The sequence below is a fragment of the Notothenia rossii genome, assembly GCF_949606895.1.
Source record: "Notothenia rossii genome assembly, chromosome: 3".
Classification (NCBI taxonomy): Eukaryota; Metazoa; Chordata; class Actinopteri; order Perciformes; family Nototheniidae; genus Notothenia; species Notothenia rossii.
Genome location: NC_136901.1, coordinates 659,150 through 679,149, shown reverse-complemented (window position 1 = coordinate 679,149; position 20,000 = coordinate 659,150). Strand labels below are relative to the sequence as shown.

Here is a 20,000-nt window from a genome sequence, read left to right as displayed (position 1 = left end):
AGTATCAGCTGTATCAGCAGTATCAGCTGTATCAGCAGTATCAGCAGTATCAGCAGTATCAGCAGTATCAGCTGTATCAGCAGTATCAACAGTATCAGCAGTATCAGCAGTATCTGCAGTATCAGCAGTATCAACAGTATCAGCAGTATCAGCTGTATCAGCAGTATCAGCAGTATCAGCAGTATCAGCAGTATCAGCTGTATCAGCAGTATCAGTAGTATCAGCTGTATCAGCAGTATCAGCAGTATCAACAGTATCAGCAGTATCAGCAGTATCAGCTGTATCAGCAGTATCAGCAGTATCAGCAGTATCTGCAGTATCAGCAGTATCAGCAGTATCAGCAGTATCAGCTGTATCAGCAGTATCAGCAGTATCAGCAGTATCAGCAGTATCTGCAGTATCAGCAGTATCAGCTGTATCAACAGTATCAGTAGTATCAGTAGTATCAGCTGTATCAGCAGTATCAGCAGTATCAGCAGTATCAGCAGTATCAGCAGTATCAGCAGTATCAGCAGTATCTGCAGTATCAACAGTATCAGTAGTATCAGCTGTATCAGCTGTATCAGCAGTATCAGCTGTATCAGCAGTATCAGCTGTATCAACAGTATCAGCAGTATCAGCAGTATCAGCAGTATCAGCAGTATCAGCAGTATCAGCAGTATCAGCAGTATCTGCAGTATCAGCAGTATCAGCTGTATCAGCAGTATCAGCTGTATCAGCAGTATCAGCAGTATCAGCAGTATCAGCAGTATCAGCAGTATCAGCAGTATCAGCAGTATCTGCAGTATCAGCAGTATCAGCTGTATCAGCAGTATCAGCTGTATCAGCAGTATCAGCAGTATCAGCTGTATCAGCAGTATCAGCTGTATCAACAGTATCAGTAGTATCAGTAGTATCAGCTGTATCTGCAGTATCAGCAGTATCAGCTGTATCAACAGTATCAGTAGTATCAGTAGTATCAGCTGTATCAGCAGTATCAGTAGTATCAGCTGTATCAGCAGTATCTGCAGTATCAGCAGTATCAGCTGTATCAACAGTATCAGTAGTATCAGTAGTATCAGCTGTATCAGCAGTATCAGCTGTATCAACAGTATCAGTAGTATCAGCTGTATCAGCAGTATCAGCAGTATCAGCAGTATCAGCAGTATCAGCAGTATCAGCAGTATCAGCAGTATCTGCAGTATCAGCAGTATCAGCTGTATCAACAGTATCAGTAGTATCAGCTGTATCAGCTGTATCAACAGTATCTGCAGTATCAGTAGTATCAGCTGTATCAGCAGTATCAGCAGTATCAGCTGTATCAACAGTATCTGCAGTATCAGCAGTATCAGCTGTATCTGCAGTATCAACAGTATCAGCAGTATCAGCAGTATCAGCTGTATCAACAGTATCTGCAGTATCAGCAGTATCAGCTGTATCTGCAGTATCAGCAGTATCAACAGTATCAACAGTATCAGCTGTATCAGTAGTATCAACAGTATCAGCTGTATCAACAGTATCAGCAGTAGCAGCAGTATCAGCTGTAGCAGCAGTATCAGCAGTATCAGCTGTATCAGCTGTATCTGCAGTATCAACAGTATCAGCAGTATCAGCTGTATCTGCAGTATCAGCAGTATCAGCTGTATCAGCAGTATCAGCAGTATCAGCTGTAGCAGCAGTATCAGCAGTATCAGCTGTATCAACAGTATCAGCAGTAGCAGCAGTATCAGCTGTAGCAGCAGTATCAGCTGTATCAGCAGTATCAGCTGTATCTGCAGTATCAACAGTATCAGCAGTATCAGCTGTATCTGCAGTATCAGCAGTATCAGCTGTATCAGCTGTATCAGCAGTATCAGCAAGGAGCACCTGCAGAATGTGCTGCAGGAGCTCCTTGCTCCTGCAGCACATGCTGCAGGTGCTCCTTGCTCCTGCAGCACATGCTGCAGGTGCTCCTTGCTCCTGCCTGCTGCCACAAAGTCTGAGATGACTTTGACGCCACGCTCGGCTCATTCATTCACAACATTGATGGCACGTATTGTGCCTTTACCTCACTGGTTGGAGAAAAAGCTTCTTCTATTCGTTAGCATAGCTAGCTAACCAGATGCTAACAACAACGAAGTGATTGACAGTCTGATCAGTGTGACAGATGAACAGATCCCCTCTGGGCTTTCAGCTACAGACACAGCCACGCACAAACTGCAGCATGTGTGCAGCTCCTTATGGGTACTGCCATTTCTGAAGTGCCGGAGCCGCGTTCCGGTGCTCTCCGGCATAACTGCACCCCTGTCAGACCAGACGTATACCACTTCTTAAATTCTTTTTTTTTGCGTGTGTTTATAAATGACCTCGAGGGCCGTATACGGCCCGGAGGCCAGAGGTTCCCCACCCCTGCACTAAAATAACGTATTCCAAATTGTATTTTGTTTTCGAGCGTGGAATTATACCGGCTCTCGTTTCAGTACACATAGCAACGGAACCATAGCAACGGAACCATAGCAACGGAACCATAGCAACGGAACTGACAGGCAACCCTCTGAATCAGACTCCGATTGGCTGTGACTGCATCCACTTAGAGTGTCCGATTTAGAAACGTGACTCTTACACTCTTTACGTCACAAACAAAGATGGTGGATGAGAGTAGATCTGTAAAACCATAAGCAATGCGCCAGAATCAAGGTGAGACTATCCACATCCTTTAAAAGTCTACGCACATTCGTTTCACCGAGATAAGTAAAGGACTGTGTTTGAGTGAGTTAAGGCATTAGTTTGCTTCATTAGAGGGTGTTAATGAAGAAGTGTTCTCCAGTGCCTTTTGTCCGCTTTAAGGTGTTATTAAGGTGGGGTTAGTGTTGCTCTCAAAGTGCACCAGATTGATGCTTTTAACTTCAATATTTAAAAAAAAAATCTTCATCCTAAATCCGCCACTGCTTTAGATACTACATATAGACTGCTAAATACTACAGGACCCTGTTCAAGAAAGTGGAAGAACTTCTCAGTACATTTTATATTTTATTAATATATATTATTTATGATATATTATATATATATATATTATATATATATTGATCAGGTACCTGCTGCTGAGGACCCACCAGCTGCCCCTGGCGTCCTTCCTGGTGTCTCTGCAGATGATGCAGCTGCAGGACGTTGATCTGGACGAAGTGCAGTGTATCCTCGCTAACCTCATTTACATGGTGAGACACACACACACACACACACACACACACACACACACACACACACACACACACACACACACACAGACACACACAGACACACACACACACACACACACACACACACACACACACACACACACACACACACACACACACACACACACACACACACACCTCTAACTCTTCGGCAGCTTTTTTCCCGTGTTTTTTTTACAATTTCTTTAAATAGTATTATTTTTCTTTATTTATATACTGGAATTAAATGTATTGTATAATAAACTATAATATATAAAACAATAAATGAATCAGATTTGTTATGTATTTAATCAAATATCAGTTTCACAATAAAAGGATATCTTCAGTCTGAGGTGTTTTACCGCAGCGGGGCGCTAACAGTTAGCCTGTTCTTCTTCTGTGGTTTCCCTCAGGGTCACATCAAAGGCTACATCTCCCAGCAGCACCAGAAGCTCGTGGTCAGTAAACAGAACCCGTTTCCTGCTCTGTCCTCCGTCTCATAGACTACATCACCCACAATCCCCTCTGCTCTGTCCTCCGTCTCATAGACTACGTTACCCACAATTCCCTCTGCTCTGTCCTCCATCTCATAGACTACGTCACCCACAATCCCCTCTGCTCTGTCCTCCATCTTATGGACTACATCACCCACAATCCCCTCTGCTCTGTCCTCCGTCTCATAGACTACGTTGCCCACAATCCCCTCTGCTCAAACGTTCTTTATTTTGTACCGGAAACCTTTTAATGTTGAATAAAAACTGAATCTGTTTGTAGAGCGTGTCCCGTCTCTCTTTATTAACACTAACCTGAGTAACACTGGAGCTGGTGCATTGTGGGTATTGTGGTCTTTACTGGGCATTTATCATCTGTAGTGGAATATTTAAAATTAAAAAGTGTAATATTTCAAGAAAACGTCAACAATTCGGGGAAAAAGTGTTAATATTTGAGGATAAAGTGTCTCAGGGTTTCTCGGGGTACTGCAGGACCTGAGAGGTCACGTGACCCTCGCTGGCCTCCAGCCGGGTCCGGATCCAGCTCAGGTACCGGGACAGTTTGGTGAACACCAGCCCGTCCCCACATGATGATGTCATCAGCAGCCCGGTGAGGAACGCCGTCCCGCGCTCCACTGTAGCAACCGGCGTCCCCGCCAACAAGCCCGAACACCGCCGGGCGCCATTCTGGGTCCTGTTCCCGGTTTCTGATCCAATCAGAGTCCGGTCCGCTCCATGGGGGGTTCGGTTGTGGTCCTGGTGGTGGTCTTGGTGTTGTTGGTTGTGGTTCTGGTGTTTGTTTTGATGGTGGTCTTGTTGGTGGTCCTGTTGGTGGTCCTGGTTCTCGTGATGGCTTTCATTCTGCGTCCCTTCGCTGCCATTCTTGTTCCTAAAGGGTTCATCCGGGCTCTTAATGGTACTGTTTGGGTTTCTTAAAGCCCCGGTCTGGTCTCTATGGACTCGATCAGAACCATTTCTCCTCATATCCGTACTAGTGTAATTCCAGAGTTCATTAAGGCTCCCCTGGGCTCGTTTGGGTCTCCTTTGCCCCCCCTCTTGTCCCTCATTAAGCCCCCCCATGCAGAACATCTTGTTGCTAAGCAGATTTGAAATGTTCGTATTTAGTCGGCACTCGTCCAGCGTTTTGTAGACGAGCGTCTTTTCCCCGGCGTCCCCCGTTCTCCCAGAATGCATCAGGATGTTCTCGCTGAAGTCCCTGGTGGGGGGGAGGCAGAGGTGGGAGAGGGCGGGGCCAAATGTCAGGGGGCGGGACAACTCCAGCAGGACGAGGTCATCGTCACGGCAATGCTCACGGAAACGCTCGTGGATGTAGAGCGACTGCACGGCGACGAGCGTCTTTCTATCGCCTGGAAGAATAAAAGATTAATGAGGCTTTTATTGTGAAAATCATCTTAAATTTCACAATAAAACGCTGCAATAATATACCGGCGGCCACGGTGAAGTCAGAGGGTCGGGGGGGCGATGACATGCCCCTCAGGAGGCATCGAGCCGAGGTTAGCACGGAGCGACGGCCAATCACAGCGCAGCTACACAGCTCCTCCCCTCTGCTGTCCAATAGGGACGCCTGCAGGAGCAAAACAAACCTGTTAAATACAGCATGACTTCACCACCGCTAAGCTAACGGAGGCTAATGGGACGTGATTGGTCGCCTCACCTGCCAGGGACAGTCTCCTCGAGGGCACAGCGTGGCGTTGATCTCGTCAGGAAGTCTTCCGCAGGTAAACTCGGCTGAGGAAACAAACATGGCGTTATTTCTCTCTATAGTTCTTGTATATTTTCTCGTGTTTTTTATCATCGTACCTTCAGCCCGGCAGCTCCGCCCGTCCTCCTGCAGTCTGAAGCCCGTCAGGCAGGAGCAGACGAACGAACCGACGGACGCCTCGCACATCTGATCGCACGCCAACGGGCCGCCGATCGGACACTCAGAGATCTCTGAGACACGGGACGGTTAAAACACAGGTAGATCCTTTAGTCAAACATCTTTAATAAACGAGTGTGTTGCTGGCGGAGTACCGACCAAATAAAAACGCTGAAAAAAGCACACCTTAAACTAGCTTTGTTCCAAGCCACGCCCCCCGTTTGGAGGCGGTGCTAACATCGCGTTGGGCGTGGTCTAATCAGATGTATTAAAAGCCATTTTTATAAGGGTTCATTTAAAATGTAAAATAATACAAATATATATACAGAAGAAAAACAGATACATAAAATAAAACATAATCAATAAAATGTATAATCAAATTAATATATTACAAAATAACAAATATGATTTAATTTGTAGTTATAACCTATATATAATAACCTGTGGAGGTGACCAGCGGGGCGGCGGGGGGGCTTCCATCGGGCCCCGGGGCCCCCAGCTCACAGACAGGGCCGTAGTGAGGGGGGGGGCAGAAGCACAGGAACCCCCCCAACCGGTCCGTGCAGTTTCCTCCGTGCAGGCAGGGGTCCGGCTCGCACTGATCCCCGTCTGCAACAGAAATACAGAAATATAAATAATGACGAAAACAAAGTATTAGTTTAGAGTCGAAATGAAAACGTACCGTAGTAAACGCTCCAGAAGGCGTTCTGAACACAAACAAAGACAAACAAAGACATTAAAAACGGTTTCGAAGTAATTTAAAATATTGCCTTAACTATAGTTATAATAATAATTATCATATTTAATCATTAAAAATGTTTTACAAAAGAAAATAACTGTACTTAAATAAGAATAAAAAAATATATTTAGATAAATAAAATATATAAATTGAAGTATTATTACAAAATATATTTAGACAAGAAAAATTGGAATTAATCTATAATAAAAAATATATAACAAATACTAATATATTCTTTAATGTTTTCCCTCACCGTACTGGGCGTGTCCTCGAAGTATTCCCGCGCCTCCTCGTAGTTGCACCATTCCTCATAGCACTCCCTCTCGAGGTTCCCCTGCAGAAACTCCTCCACCAGGAACCTGTTAGCGCGCCGCGAGCGCAGGAACACGTCCTGGGGAGCCCGAAACACTGACAATAAAATAATAAATACTATTATATAAAACAGGTTAGCACGCCGCGAGCGCAGGGGGCCCGAAACACTGACAATAAAATATAAAATAATATAAATAAACCTGTTTAACTGCATGCAACGTCCTGGTTGCGAGCGCCGCAAAAAACTACTAAATAATATCAAATAAAAATCTTTGTAGTTTATAAAATGTAATAGTTATTCAAACTAATTCTTCATTACGACACTGAGTGTGTTTTAAGTTAAAAACAGTGTTTTTGGCACCAATAGACCGCCTGGATAACGAACTGGATAATTTGTTTATGTCTGACATATCATATTTACCTTTCAGTTTCCCGCCCGATTGACCTGTGAATCAAACGACAGCTGATATTAGCACTAAGTTCGCAGTTTACCGATGTCTTACCTTGTCCTTGGATGAGAACTTGAAGGAAGCAAGCGGTTAGCGCCAGAAGAGACGCTCGAGCCGACATGATGCCGACCGCCATGACTCTGAGTGTCTGAACACTGTTTACACACTGACGTCACACACTGATTTCTGTCGGGAGTCTCGTGATTAAATCAAACCAGACTTCATTCACAAATTTACCAATTTAAAAAAGCTTCATCTTAATTTACGGAGTTCAGTTTTACACATTTTAAATAGATTTTAAAACTCAATATTCCCAGAGGAGTCAGTGTTTCACCTCCTCATCAGGTGTGTTGCTCTAAAGAGTTAAACGGTATTTAAACGTCTCTTTGTAAACACTGCAGTGGACTCTGACCCGTTCTCTCTAAACAAGCAGCATCGACCTCTGAACTCCAGGAGTCCCCGGGTAAACAAGGGATTAATCATTTAAAATCATCCCCGGATAGACGTGTAGGGGAGACATGATGTCCCAACAAGACCCTTAGCCCATATTAAAATCTGTCATAAAATATTCAAATATAACTGTTAAAATCTCCCAAAATCAAAGACGATGTGTTAAAATAATCTGCAATGAGACTCAATCACAAAAGACTTCCACTGTTGTTGTTTTTATTTATTTATGTAGCTTCTCTTTAAGATGAAAAAGCACATTTTAGACAGAACACACGAACACACAGTTTTTTACACAAATGTAATACATTTCAATTGTTAAATTGATCAAAATTGCACTTTTCCTTTAACAATACTGATCAAAAAGCTTCTTTGTAAGATGCAAATATGTCAGATGCCGCCCTATAAATGAAAATAAATCGATTAAAATAACTATATATAAAATATAAAGGGCCGAGACTCAAGCCCTGAGGAACCCCTAAAGTAATTATCAACATTATAACAGGGATTAGCTTGTTTAGCTAGCTATGCTATGGCGTGGTGTTTACAGAAACAGCCTCCGGGCCGGGCCGCGGTGCCTCTTCCTCCGCCTGCCGCTCTTCTCTTTGGGCATCAGCTGCTCCATGCCACTGTTGATCCAGCGGATGTACTTGGACACCTGAGTGTAAACGCCGTATTTCCCTTTCCGCGCGCAGCCCTCGCCCCAGCTCACAATGCCGGTGATGAAGTACGTGTTTCCGTAGCGTGTGACGTGCGGTCCGCCGCTGTCGCCTTGGCACGAGTCCTTGGCTATCGTGTCGTAGCCAGCGCAGAACATGTTGGTGCTGATGCGCAGCTGGGTGGACTCCTTGCAGGTGAGCCGGTCCACGTAAGGCATGGAGAGACGCTGCAGGATGGTTGACGGCTGCCGGCCCTCGCCCGTGCGCCCGAAACCACTCACCATGCCGTCGGGCTCCCGCATCAACACCTGTAGAACCAGGGGGTAAAGAGTTAGCATTGGAAGCTAACGTATTCATACCAGGGGGTAAAGAGTTAGCACTGGAAGCTAACGTATTCATACCAGGGGGTAAAGAGTTAGCACTGGAAGCTAACGTAATCATACCAGGGGGTAAAGAGTTAGCACTGGAAGCTAACGTAATCATACCCGGGGGTAAAGAGTTAGCACTGGAAGCTAACGTAATCATACCCGGGGGTAAAGAGTTAGCACTGGAAGCTAACGTAATCATACCAGGGGGTAAAGAGTTAGCACTGGAAGCTAACATAATCATACCCGGGGGTAAAGAGTTAGCACTGGAAGCTAAGGTATTCAAACCAGGGGGTAAAGAGTTAGCACTGGAAGCTAACATAATCATACCAGGGGGTAAAGAGTTAGCACTGGAAGCTAAGGTATTCAAACCAGGGGGTAAAGAGTTAGCACTGGAAGCTAACGTAATCATAACCGGGGGTAAAGAGTTAGCACTGGAAGCTAACATAATCATACCAGGGGGTAAAGAGTTAGCACTGGAAGCTAAGGTATTCAAACCAGGGGGTAAAGAGTTAGCACTGGAAGCTAACATAATCATACCAGGGGGTAAAGAGTTAGCACTGGAAGCTAACATAATCATACCAGGGGGTAAAGAGTTAGCACTGGAAGCTAACATAATCATACCAGGGGGTAAAGAGTTAGCACTGGAAGCTAACATAATCATACCAGGGGGTAAAGAGTTAGCACTGGAAGCTAACATAATCATACCAGGGGGTAAAGAGTTAGCACTGGAAGCTAACATAATCATACCAGGGGGTAAAGAGTTAGCACTGGAAGCTAACGTAATCATACCAGGGGGTAAAGAGTTAGCACTGGAAGCTAACATAATCATACCAGGGGGTAAAGAGTTAGCACTGGAAGCTAAGGTATTCAAACCAGGGGGTAAAGAGTTAGCACTGGAAGCTAACGTAATCATACCCGGGGGTAAAGAGTTAGCACTGGAAGCTAACATAATCATACCAGGGGGTAAAGAGTTAGCACTGGAAGCTAACATAATCATACCAGGGGGTAAAGAGTTAGCACTGGAAGCTAACATAATCATACCAGGGGGTAAAGAGTTAGCACTGGAAGCTAACATAATCATACCAGGGGGTAAAGAGTTAGCACTGGAAGCTAACGTAATCATACCAGGGGGTAAAGAGTTAGCACTGGAAGCTAACGTAATCATACCAGGGGGTAAAGAGTTAGCACTGGAAGCTAACGTACTTTTTGTACTTTTACAAAAAGAATCATGCAAAAGCTCCTCTTTAAATCTTCTGTTTCACCAAAGTTAGAAAAAGAATATGAGCTAAGTTTGGAACGACTCGGCCACTGAATGTCAAACTTTATTTGTGAAACACGTTTTGAAGGTTCACCTTTTCAGCGAACTCCTGCTCAGGGATGCAGGCCGGCAGGATGAAGCGGGAGAACTTGATGGGCATTGCTAGCTTCATTAGCGCGATGTCGTTGTTGTAGGTGTCCGGCTTGTATCTGTGGTGCGTGATGATCGTCTCCACCTCGTGCCTCGCCTCGTTACCGTGATCCACCAACACGTCAAACTCCCCTGTAACGTATTTCAGTTAAAGCGTGCAACATAAATCTGCCTCGTGTTTTATATTCGGGTCCGTCAGACCTACCGAGTCTCACGTAGATGTAGCGCGAGGCATTCATGCAGTGGGCGGCCGTCAGGATGATGTACTCGTTAAGGATCGTTCCTCCACAGAAACCCCGGTCGTCCTCGTTCAGGAGGAGAGCCTGCAGGACCAGATGCAAACTGGTCAAACTGAACCAAAATATACTTCCAGACGTCTTTAATGGACTTCCAAGTATATACCATTATGGACTTGTTAAAAAGAAAACATTGGCCTTATAATTTGACTATTATTCATTCCCACGTAGAAAACAAAATGAGTACCTCTTCTTTGCTTGAAATCCCAATGAATTGATCATCAAAAACAGCTACTAATATCTTCACACATCTTCATCATCTGCGAAGTGCTTAACATTTTCATTTCTACGTGTTTACCTGCCACGGACACTCCCCCGGAGGACAGTCCTCTCCGTTCACGATGCGCGTCATACTCGCCATCTGAGAGTAAAGCGTCTCCTCCGACACGGCGTCTTCCAACAGGAAGTCGCTGTTCTCTGGCAGGAAGTCGCTGTTCTCCGGCAGGAAGTCGCCATCGCTGATGTTTTTCAGCATTAAGTCGCTGATGCTGATGTTTTTCATTAAGTCGCTCATGTTGATGTTTTCCATCACCGTGGACTCGTTGCCCTGCGTTGTCGTGTTGTTGCGGTCGTACCGGAAAACTGCCCGGACGTTTTCCGTCACGACGGCGCCGCATTTAAAGATGTCTGCAAGAGATCGGAGTTTTGGGTTATTGCAGGAAATAATCTCTAAAAACAAACGTTGTGTTGTAGTAAAAAGCTAATAAAGGAACTACATGAATTCACGTCACCACCGCTAAGCTAAAGGAGGCTAAAGTTGAGCTATAAAGGAACTACAGCACGGTCACATGACTTCACGTCACCACCGCTAAGCTAAAGGAGGCTAATGTTGGGCTATAAAGGAACTACAGCACGGTCACATGACTTCACATCATCACCGCTAAGCTAAAGGAGGCTAATGTTGGGCTATAAAGGAACTACAGCACGGTCACATGACTTCACGTCACCACCGCTAAGCTAAAGGAGGCTAATGTTGGGCTATAAAGGAACTACAGCACGGTCACATGACTTCACGTCACCACCGCTAAGCTAAAGGCGGCTAATGTTGGGCTATAAAGGAACTACAGCACGGTCACATGACTTCACGTCACCACCGCTAAGCTAAAGGAGGCTAATGTTGGGCTATAAAGGAACTACAGCACGGTCACATGACTTCACGTCACCACCGCTAAGCTAAAGGCGGCTAATGTTGGGCTATAAAGGAACTACAGCACGGTCACATGACTTCACGTCACCACCGCTTAGCTAAAGGAGGCTAATGTTGGGCTATAAAGGAACTACAGCACGGTCACATGACTTCACGTCACCACCGCTAAGCTAAAGGAGGCTAATGTTGGGCTATAAAGGAACTACAGCACGGTCACATGACTTCACGTCACCACCGCTAAGCTAAAGGAGGCTAATGTTGGGCTATAAAGGAACTACAGCACGGTCACATGACTTCACGTCACTACCGCTAAGCTAAAGGAGGCTAATGTTGGGTTATAAAGGAACTACAGCACGGTCACATGACTTCACGTCACCACCGCTAAGCTAAAGGTGGCTAATGTTGGGCTATAAAGGAACTACAGCACGGTCACATGACTTCTCGTCACTACCGCTAAGCTAAAGGTGGCTAATGTTGGGCTCTAAAGGAACTACAGAAGGTAACTTGCTAGGCAATAGGCTAGGCTAGCAGTAGCTTCAACACAGGCCTCTCCTTGATGCTTCTGAATGGTCAAGAGATATTTAGCCTGACCACCCTTTCACTTTGTGTCTAGTTGAAGATATCCTCCAAGTAAACACCAAAGGTACAGCATCGCTAACATGTAGGGAGTCTGTTTCACCGTTGGAGTCGCAGGATTTGTCGTCCGGTCCCAGGAAGTATCCGTTGGCGCAGGAGCACTGAACGTTTCCCGAAGCCAAGTTACAGAAGTGCTCACAGCCGCCATTTTTATTCTCACACAGCTCGGGGATAACTGCAGAGATAAAGGAAGCAGTGTTAGCGTCATTAGCATCAGTTTAGAGGAAGCACTGTTAGCATCATTAGCATCAGTTTAGAGGAAGCAGTGTTAGCATCACTAGCATCAGTTTAAAGGAAGCAGTGTTAGCATCACTAGCATCAGTTTAAAGGGAGCAGTGTTAGCATCACTAGCATCAGTTTAAAGGAAGCAGTGTTAGCATCGCTAGCATCAGTTTAAAGGAAGCAGTGTTAGCATCACTAGCATCAGTTTAAAGGAAGCAGTGTTAGCATCACTAGCATCAGTTTAAAGGGAGCAGTGTTAGCATCACTAGCATCAGTTTAAAGGAAGCAGTGTTAGCATCGCTAGCATCAGTTTAAAGGAAGCAGTGTTAGCATCACTAGCATCAGTCTAAAGGAAGCAGTGTTAGCATCACTAGCATCAGTTTAAAGGAAGCAGTGTTAGCACCACTAGCATCAGTTTAGAGGAAGCAGTGTTAGCATCACTAGCATCAGTTTAAAGGAAGCAGTGTTAGCATCACTAGCATCAGTTTAAAGGGAGCAGTGTTAGCATCACAAGCATCAGTTTAAAGGAAGCAGTGTTAGCATCACTAGCATCAGTTTAAAGGAAGCAGTGTTAGCATCACTAGCATCAGTTTAAAGGGAGCAGTGTTAGCATCACTAGCATCAGTTTAAAGGAAGCAGTGTTAGCATCGCTAGCATCAGTTTAAAGGAAGCAGTGTTAGCATCACTAGCATCAGTTTAAAGGAAGCAGTGTTAGCATCACTAGCATCAGTTTAAAGGAAGCAGTGTTAGCATCACTAGCATCAGTTTAAAGGAAGCAGTGTTAGCACCACTAGCATCAGTTTAGAGGAAGCAGTGTTAGCATCACTAGCATCAGTTTAGAGGAAGCAGTGTTAGCATCACTAGCATCAGTTTAAAGGAAGTAGTGTTAGCATCACTAGCATCAGTTTAAAGGAAGCAGTGTTAGCATCACTAGCATCAGTTTAAAGGAAGCAGTGTTAGCATCACTAGCATCAGTTTAAAGGAAGCAGTGTTAGCATCACTAGCATCAGTTTAAAGGAAGCAGTGTTAGCATCACTAGCATCAGTTTAAAGGAAGCAGTGTTAGCATCACTAGCATCAGTTTAGAGGAAGCAGTGTTAGCACCACTAGCATCAGTTTAGAGGAAGCAGTGTTAGCATCACTAGCATCAGTTTAGAGGAAGCAGTGTTAGCACCACTAGCATCAGTTTAAAGGAAGCAGTGTTAGCATCACTAGCATCAGTTTAAAGGAAGCAGTGTTAGCATCACTAGCATCAGTTTAGAGGAAGCAGTGTTAGCATCACTAGCATCAGTTTAAAGGAAGCAGTGTTAGCATCACTAGCATCAGTTTAAAGGAAGCAGTGTTAGCACCACTAGCATCAGTTTAGAGGAAGCAGTGTTAGCATCACTAGCATCAGTTTAGAGGAAGCAGTGTTAGCACCACTAGCATCAGTTTAAAGGAAGCAGTGTTAGCATCACTAGCATCAGTTTAAAGGAAGCAGTGTTAGCATCACTAGCATCAGTTTAGAGGAAGCAGTGTTAGCATCACTAGCATCAGTTTAAAGGAAGCAGTGTTAGCATCACTAGCATCAGTTTAAAGGAAGCAGTGTTAGCATCACTAGCATCAGTTTAAAGGAAGCAGTGTTAGCATCACTAGCATCAGTTTAAAGGAAGCAGTGTTAGCACCACTAGCATCAGTTTAAAGGAAGCAGTGTTAGCATCACTAGCATCAGTTTAAAGGAAGCAGTGTTAGCATCACTAGCATCAGTTTAAAGGGAGCAGTGTTAGCATCACTAGCATCAGTTTAAAGGAAGCAGTGTTAGCATCGCTAGCATCAGTTTAAAGGAAGCAGTGTTAGCATCGCTAGCATCAGTCTAAAGGAAGCAGTGTTAGCATCACTAGCATCAGTTTAAAGGAAGCAGTGTTAGCATCGCTAGCATCAGTTTAAAGGAAGCAGTGTTAGCATCACTAGCATCAGTTTAAAGGAAGCAGTGTTAGCATCACTAGCATCAGTTTAAAGGAAGCAGTGTTAGCATCACTAGCATCAGTTTAAAGGAAGCAGTGTTAGCATCACTAGCATCAGTTTAAAGGAAGCAGTGTTAGCATCACTAGCATCAGTCTAAAGGAAGCAGTGTTAGCATCACTAGCATCAGTTTAAAGGAAGCAGTGTTAGCATCACTAGCATCAGTTTAAAGGAAGCAGTGTTAGCATCACTAGCATCAGTCTAAAGGAAGCAGTGTTAGCATCACTAGCATCAGTTTAAAGGAAGCAGTGTTAGCATCACTAGCATCAGTTTAAAGGAAGCAGTGTTAGCATCACTAGCATCAGTTTAAAGGAAGCAGTGTTAGCATCACTAGCATCAGTTTAGAGGAAGCAGTGTTAGCACCACTAGCATCAGTTTAAAGGAAGCAGTGTTAGCATCACTAGCATCAGTCTAAAGGAAGCAGTGTTAGCATCACTAGCATCAGTTTAAAGGAAGCAGTGTTAGCATCACTAGCATCAGTTTAAAGGAAGCAGTGTTAGCATCACTAGCATCAGTTTAAAGGAAGCAGTGTTAGCATCACTAGCATCAGTTTAAAGGAAGCAGTGTTAGCATCACTAGCATCAGTTTAGAGGAAGCAGTGTTAGCACCACTAGCATCAGTTTAGAGGAAGCAGTGTTAGCATCACTAGCATCAGTTTAGAGGAAGCAGTGTTAGCACCACTAGCATCAGTTTAAAGGAAGCAGTGTTAGCATCACTAGCATCAGTTTAAAGGAAGCAGTGTTAGCATCACTAGCATCAGTTTAAAGGAAGCAGTGTTAGCATCACTAGCATCAGTTTAAAGGACGCACCGTTAGCATCACTAGCATCAGTTTAAAGGAAGCAGTGTTAGCATCACTAGCATCAGTTTAAAGGAAGCAGTGTTAGCATCACTAGCATCAGTTTAAAGGAAGCAGTGTTAGCATCACTAGCATCAGTTTAGAGGAAGCAGTGTTAGCACCACTAGCATCAGTTTAAAGGAAGCAGTGTTAGCATCACTAGCATCAGTCTAAAGGAAGCAGTGTTAGCATCACTAGCATCAGTTTAAAGGAAGCAGTGTTAGCATCACTAGCATCAGTTTAAAGGAAGCAGTGTTAGCATCACTAGCATCAGTTTAAAGGAAGCAGTGTTAGCATCACTAGCATCAGTTTAAAGGAAGCAGTGTTAGCATCACTAGCATCAGTTTAGAGGAAGCAGTGTTAGCACCACTAGCATCAGTTTAGAGGAAGCAGTGTTAGCATCACTAGCATCAGTTTAGAGGAAGCAGTGTTAGCACCACTAGCATCAGTTTAAAGGAAGCAGTGTTAGCATCACTAGCATCAGTTTAAAGGAAGCAGTGTTAGCATCACTAGCATCAGTTTAGAGGAAGCAGTGTTAGCATCACTAGCATCAGTTTAAAGGAAGCAGTGTTAGCATCACTAGCATCAGTTTAAAGGAAGCAGTGTTAGCATCACTAGCATCAGTTTAAAGGACGCACTGTTAGCATCACTAGCATCAGTTTAAAGGAAGCAGTGTTAGCATCACTAGCATCAGTTTAAAGGAAGCAGTGTTAGCATCACTAGCATCAGTTTAAAGGAAGCAGTGTTAGCACCACTAGCATCAGTCTCGAGGGCGGTGATGTGTTTGTTGATGTGTTTGTTGATGTGTTTGTTGATGTTTTTGGTGTTGATGTGTTTGGTGTTGATGTGTTTGTTGATGTGTTGATGTGTTTGTTGAAGTGTTTGGTGTTGATGTTTTTGTTGATGTGTTTGTTGATGTGTTTGGTGTTGATGTTTGGTGTTGATGTGTTTGGTGTTGATGTTTTTGTTGATGTGTTTGGTGTTGATGTGTTTGGTGTTGATGTGTTTGGTGTTGATGTGTTTGTTGATGTGTTGATGTGTTTGTTGAAGTGTTTGGTGTTGATGTGTTTGTTGATGTGTTTGTTGATGTGTTTGGTGTTGATGTGTTTGTTGATGTGTTGATGTGTTTGTTGAAGTGTTTGGTGTTGATGTTTTTGTTGATGTGTTTGTTGATGTGTTTGGTGTTGATGTTTTTGTTGATGTGTTTGGTGTTGATGTGTTTGTTGATGTGTTTGTTGATGTGTTTGGTGTTGATGTGTTTGTTGATGTGTTGATGTGTTTGTTGAAGTGTTTGGTGTTGATGTTTTTGTTGATGTGTTTGTTGATGTGTTTGGTGTTGATGTTTTTGTTGATGTGTTTGATGTTGATGTGTTTGGTGTTGATGTGTTTGTTGATGTGTTGATGTGTTTGTTGAAGTGTTTGGTGTTGATGTGTTTGTTGATGTGTTTGTTGATGTGTTTGGTGTTGATGTGTTTGGTGTTGATGTGTTTGTTGATGTGTTGATGTGTTTGTTGAAGTGTTTGGTGTTGATGTGTTTGTTGATGTGTTTGTTGATGTGTTTGGTGTTGATGTGTTTGGTGTTGATGTGTTTGTTGATGTGTTGATGTGTTTGGTGTTGATGTGTTTGTTGATGTGTTGATGTGTTTGTTGAAGTGTTTGGTGTTGATGTGTTTGTTGATGTGTTTGTTGATGTGTTTGGTGTTGATGTGTTTGGTGTTGATGTGTTTGTTGATGTGTTGATGTGTTTGTTGAAGTGTTTGGTGTTGATGTGTTTGTTGATGTGTTTGGTGTTGATGTGTTTGTTGATGTGTTTGGTGTTGATGTGTTTGTTGATGTGTTTGGTGATGTGTTTGTTGAAGTGTTTGGCGGTCCGTACCGATCTCACAGTTGAAGCCCTGGTACCCGTCTTTGCAGTAGCACGTGTAGCTGCCGATCCCGTCTTTACACACTCCATTGTGAGCGCAGGGCACCGACAGGCAGGCGTCGCCATCTGAACAACAACAACAACTAAGTTCCTGCTTCACACATGTTGAGAGATTGATGTTAAAGAGAAGCAGATGCTTCTATAGGTGGAGTCAATAATAAAGGTCTTACCAACGTATTTGGCCCAGAATTCATTCTGGAAACAATAAAACAGAGAATTAAATATTTCAACTCAAACCGTGAGTGGAAAAAAAGGTAATGAAGGTTTTTTGGTGACTTTGAATAACATGTTGAATATTTGCTGTTGATTCCTAAGAAGCTGTACCGCCAACAACGACCCACAGCGTTAGCTTCAGTGCTAGCTGTCCCTGAGAGTGAATCAGATCTCTGAAGTGTTCGTGGTGTTTGAGTTTCAGGAGATATTCACCGTTTTGTCTTCGTTCTCGAAGATCTCCCGCGCCTCCTCCCAGTCGCAGCGCTCCTCCTGGCACTCCCGCTCCATGTTGCCCTGCTTCATTTCCTCCAGGAAGCTGTTGGCTCGTCTCCGGCGGCTCAGGAGCTGCCGCGCCGAGTCGCCGTCCAGAAACACTGAAACACAAACATCGGTACGTCTCTGGAAAACACTCAAATCACAATTCTATCACGTTAGAGTAAACTGGGTAATCATGTTAGCCAAGTTAGCTTTGTGTTAGCCACGTTAGCTTTGTGTTAGCCACGTTAGCTTTGTGTTAGCCATGTTAGCTTTGTGTTAGCCACGTTAGCTTTGTGTTAGCCACGTAAGCTTTGTGTTAGCCATGTTAGCTTTGTGTTAGCCATGTTAGCTTTGTGTTAGCCAAGTTAGCTTTGTGTTAGCCAAGTTAGCTTTGTGTTAGCCATGTTAGCTTTGTGTTAGCCATGTTAGCTTTGTGTTAGCCAAGTTAGCTTTGTGTTAGCCAAGTTAGCTTTGTGTTAGCCACGTAAGCTTTGTGTTAGCCATGTTAGCTTTGTGTTAGCCAAGTTAGCTTTGTGTTAGCCACGTAAGCTTTGTGTTAGCCATGTTAGCTTTGTGTTAGCCAAGTTAGCTTTGTGTTAGCCACGTAAGCCACATTAGCCGCGTTAGCCATAAGGACACCTTACGCTTTATTTTTGAAAATGATTCCAATATCTTCACCAGTTAGCGTTTCTACAAGTGCTTTTTGTAATAACTCTTAAAACCTTTGACATTTCCACTCAATACCCTTTTGTAGACACTCCTAATGAGAAGCATTTTAGAGAAACAGGCGCCACACCTCGATGTCTCAACGTGTAAACCGAAAGGCGCAGCAACCACCAACTGGACGCCAAAAAACAACATCGCCCAACTTCGTAGCTATAATTTATCTAGTAATAAAACCTTAAAATTACACGAAAATGGAAATAATTTCAGCCCTTCTGTTCTGAGCTAAACCCAGCACACTGGACGGGGTCAAGGGTCAACACAACCCCCCTCTACCAACAACACCCCCCCCCCTTCTCACCTGGATTATGTAAATGAGCCTGTAATATGTAAATGAGGTACCTTGGTGCGCGGCGATCAGCTGCAGCAGTAGGACGCCGAGCGTCAGCCGGAGAACACAAACAGACGTCAACATGGCGCCGCTACCACGGAGAATAAAACCTGAGAGAGAAGAGAGGAAGTAATGGAGGAGGGAAGGAGGGAGGAGAGAGGGAGGAGAGAGGGAGGAGGGCAACGACCTGAGGGAGTGTTTACACTCATTCAGGTCTAAACTGTGACTCAGCTGAGGTCAACATGTGTTTGCAGACTGGAAACTTTCAAAGTAAAAGCGCTATTGTAAGACATTTTAAAATTGCGGTTAATTAGATTTATTTATATCGTTTTTAAATATTGAAAAAAACATGAAATTAAAAAAAAAAAAACATTTGTTAAAATTAGGGCTGTCAAGTTAACGCGTTAAAACAGAGGAGCGACATTTCACCGACAACTGCGCCGAGCTCTTGACTTCATGCAGGCAGCCAGACAGAGGGACATTGAACGAACAGTCAGCACACTCAGCACGGATAGTGCAACATGATTGCAGCGTCCAGGCAGCTCCCGTTCGAGCATATGCCTTGAGTTGCACATAGCTCCAACGATCCATCACACACACACACGCACACACACACACACACACACACACACACGCACACACACACACACACACACACACACACACACACACACACCTGAACACACACACACACTTTGTATTGTATTATTCAATGAGAGAGGTTCCAGGTTGTTGTGTTTAATATTCATGAGAATATTTGTCATTGTTGAAATGATAATAAACATTTGCATAAAGCACATTTTTCCACTCATATGTTGATAAGAGTATTAAAAACTTGAAAAATATTCCTCTAAGGAACATTTAGAACAGATAAAAAATGTGCGATTAATTTGCGATTAAATATTTTAATCGACTGACAGCCATAGTTAAAATATGTTTTAAATATTCTTTTCAATATTTAACTCATTTTTATAATTTATATATAATTAATAATTTATTCTATAATTCATAATTAATATTTCATCATTTTAGTTTTTTTATAATTTATTTATCATGTATTTGCTTATAACTATCCATATTGATATATTTAGTAATAATTGTTCTTATTTTATAATGTATTTATTATATATTTAAAAATGTATTCCATAATTAATATTACTTTTATAGAAATAAAAAAGTCAAAAGTCTAAAGTCAATAATGTATAACATCCACTATAAGATAAGAAATGTTAAAAATAAAGACTGTTGGACAAATGATCCGTCGCTTCAGAAACTTTATTCAGCTTCTAATCATCAACATTCAATACAGACCAAAACCTGATGATTTATTACCGACTGAACAGAAGAGGGTTGTGGAAATAAAGTGGTAACTGTCAACAAGTCATGTGACTGTCAACAAGTCACGTAACTGTCAACAAGTCACGTAACTGTCAACAACAAGTCACGTAACTGTCAACAAGTCACGTAACTGTCAACAACAAGTCATGTA

The 20,000-nt window shown here is 43.3% G+C and overlaps 3 protein-coding genes across 3 annotated transcripts in view; 1 reads left to right on the top strand and 2 right to left on the bottom strand.

Moving 5' to 3' along the window:
* The window catches only part of pcid2 (PCI domain containing 2), a 10,419-nt gene extending 6,473 nt beyond the window's left edge, over positions 1-3,946 (top strand). Inside the window, 2 exon segments of the mRNA XM_079672791.1 lie at positions 3,050-3,173; positions 3,587-3,946. Coding sequence (XP_079528917.1) covers positions 3,050-3,173; positions 3,587-3,676 — 214 coding nt within the window. The 3' untranslated portion in view covers positions 3,677-3,946.
* Positions 3,464-7,403, bottom strand: LOC307034068 (venom prothrombin activator porpharin-D-like). The gene is made up of 8 exons (XM_079672787.1): positions 7,098-7,403; positions 6,536-6,690; positions 6,226-6,250; positions 5,985-6,152; positions 5,486-5,617; positions 5,340-5,413; positions 5,111-5,249; positions 3,464-5,031 (listed from the first exon to the last, which is right to left on the bottom strand). Exons 1-8 carry the CDS (start codon positions 7,177-7,179, stop codon positions 4,133-4,135), a joined length of 1,674 nt encoding a protein of 557 aa, XP_079528913.1. The 5' UTR covers positions 7,180-7,403; the 3' UTR covers positions 3,464-4,132.
* Positions 7,404-7,692: 289 nt separating this feature from the next.
* Positions 7,693-20,000, bottom strand: part of f10 (coagulation factor X) — a 21,959-nt gene continuing 9,651 nt past the window's right edge. The window contains exons 8-16 of the mRNA XM_079672786.1: positions 18,523-18,621; positions 17,413-17,573; positions 17,157-17,181; positions 16,939-17,052; positions 12,048-12,179; positions 10,520-10,848; positions 10,131-10,248; positions 9,870-10,057; positions 7,693-8,457 (exon numbers count right to left, since the gene is read on the bottom strand). Coding sequence (XP_079528912.1) covers positions 8,035-8,457; positions 9,870-10,057; positions 10,131-10,248; positions 10,520-10,848; positions 12,048-12,179; positions 16,939-17,052; positions 17,157-17,181; positions 17,413-17,573; positions 18,523-18,621 — 1,589 coding nt within the window. The 3' untranslated portion in view covers positions 7,693-8,034. The remainder of the gene's footprint in view (positions 8,458-9,869; positions 10,058-10,130; positions 10,249-10,519; positions 10,849-12,047; positions 12,180-16,938; positions 17,053-17,156; positions 17,182-17,412; positions 17,574-18,522; positions 18,622-20,000) is intronic.

Bases quoted from the DNA above. Each gene is read 5' to 3' on its own strand.
- LOC307034068 (XM_079672787.1), bottom strand. From the start codon at position 7,179: ATGGCGGTCGGCATCATGTCGGCTCGAGCGTCTCTTCTGGCGCTAACC. The intron at 5,414-5,485 runs GTACGATGATAA...TTGTTTCCTCAG, and splicing joins GCGGAGCTGCCGGGCTGAAG to CCGAGTTTACCTGCGGAAGA. The intron at 5,250-5,339 runs GTGAGGCGACCA...TTGCTCCTGCAG, and splicing joins GAGGAGACTGTCCCTGGCAG to GCGTCCCTATTGGACAGCAG.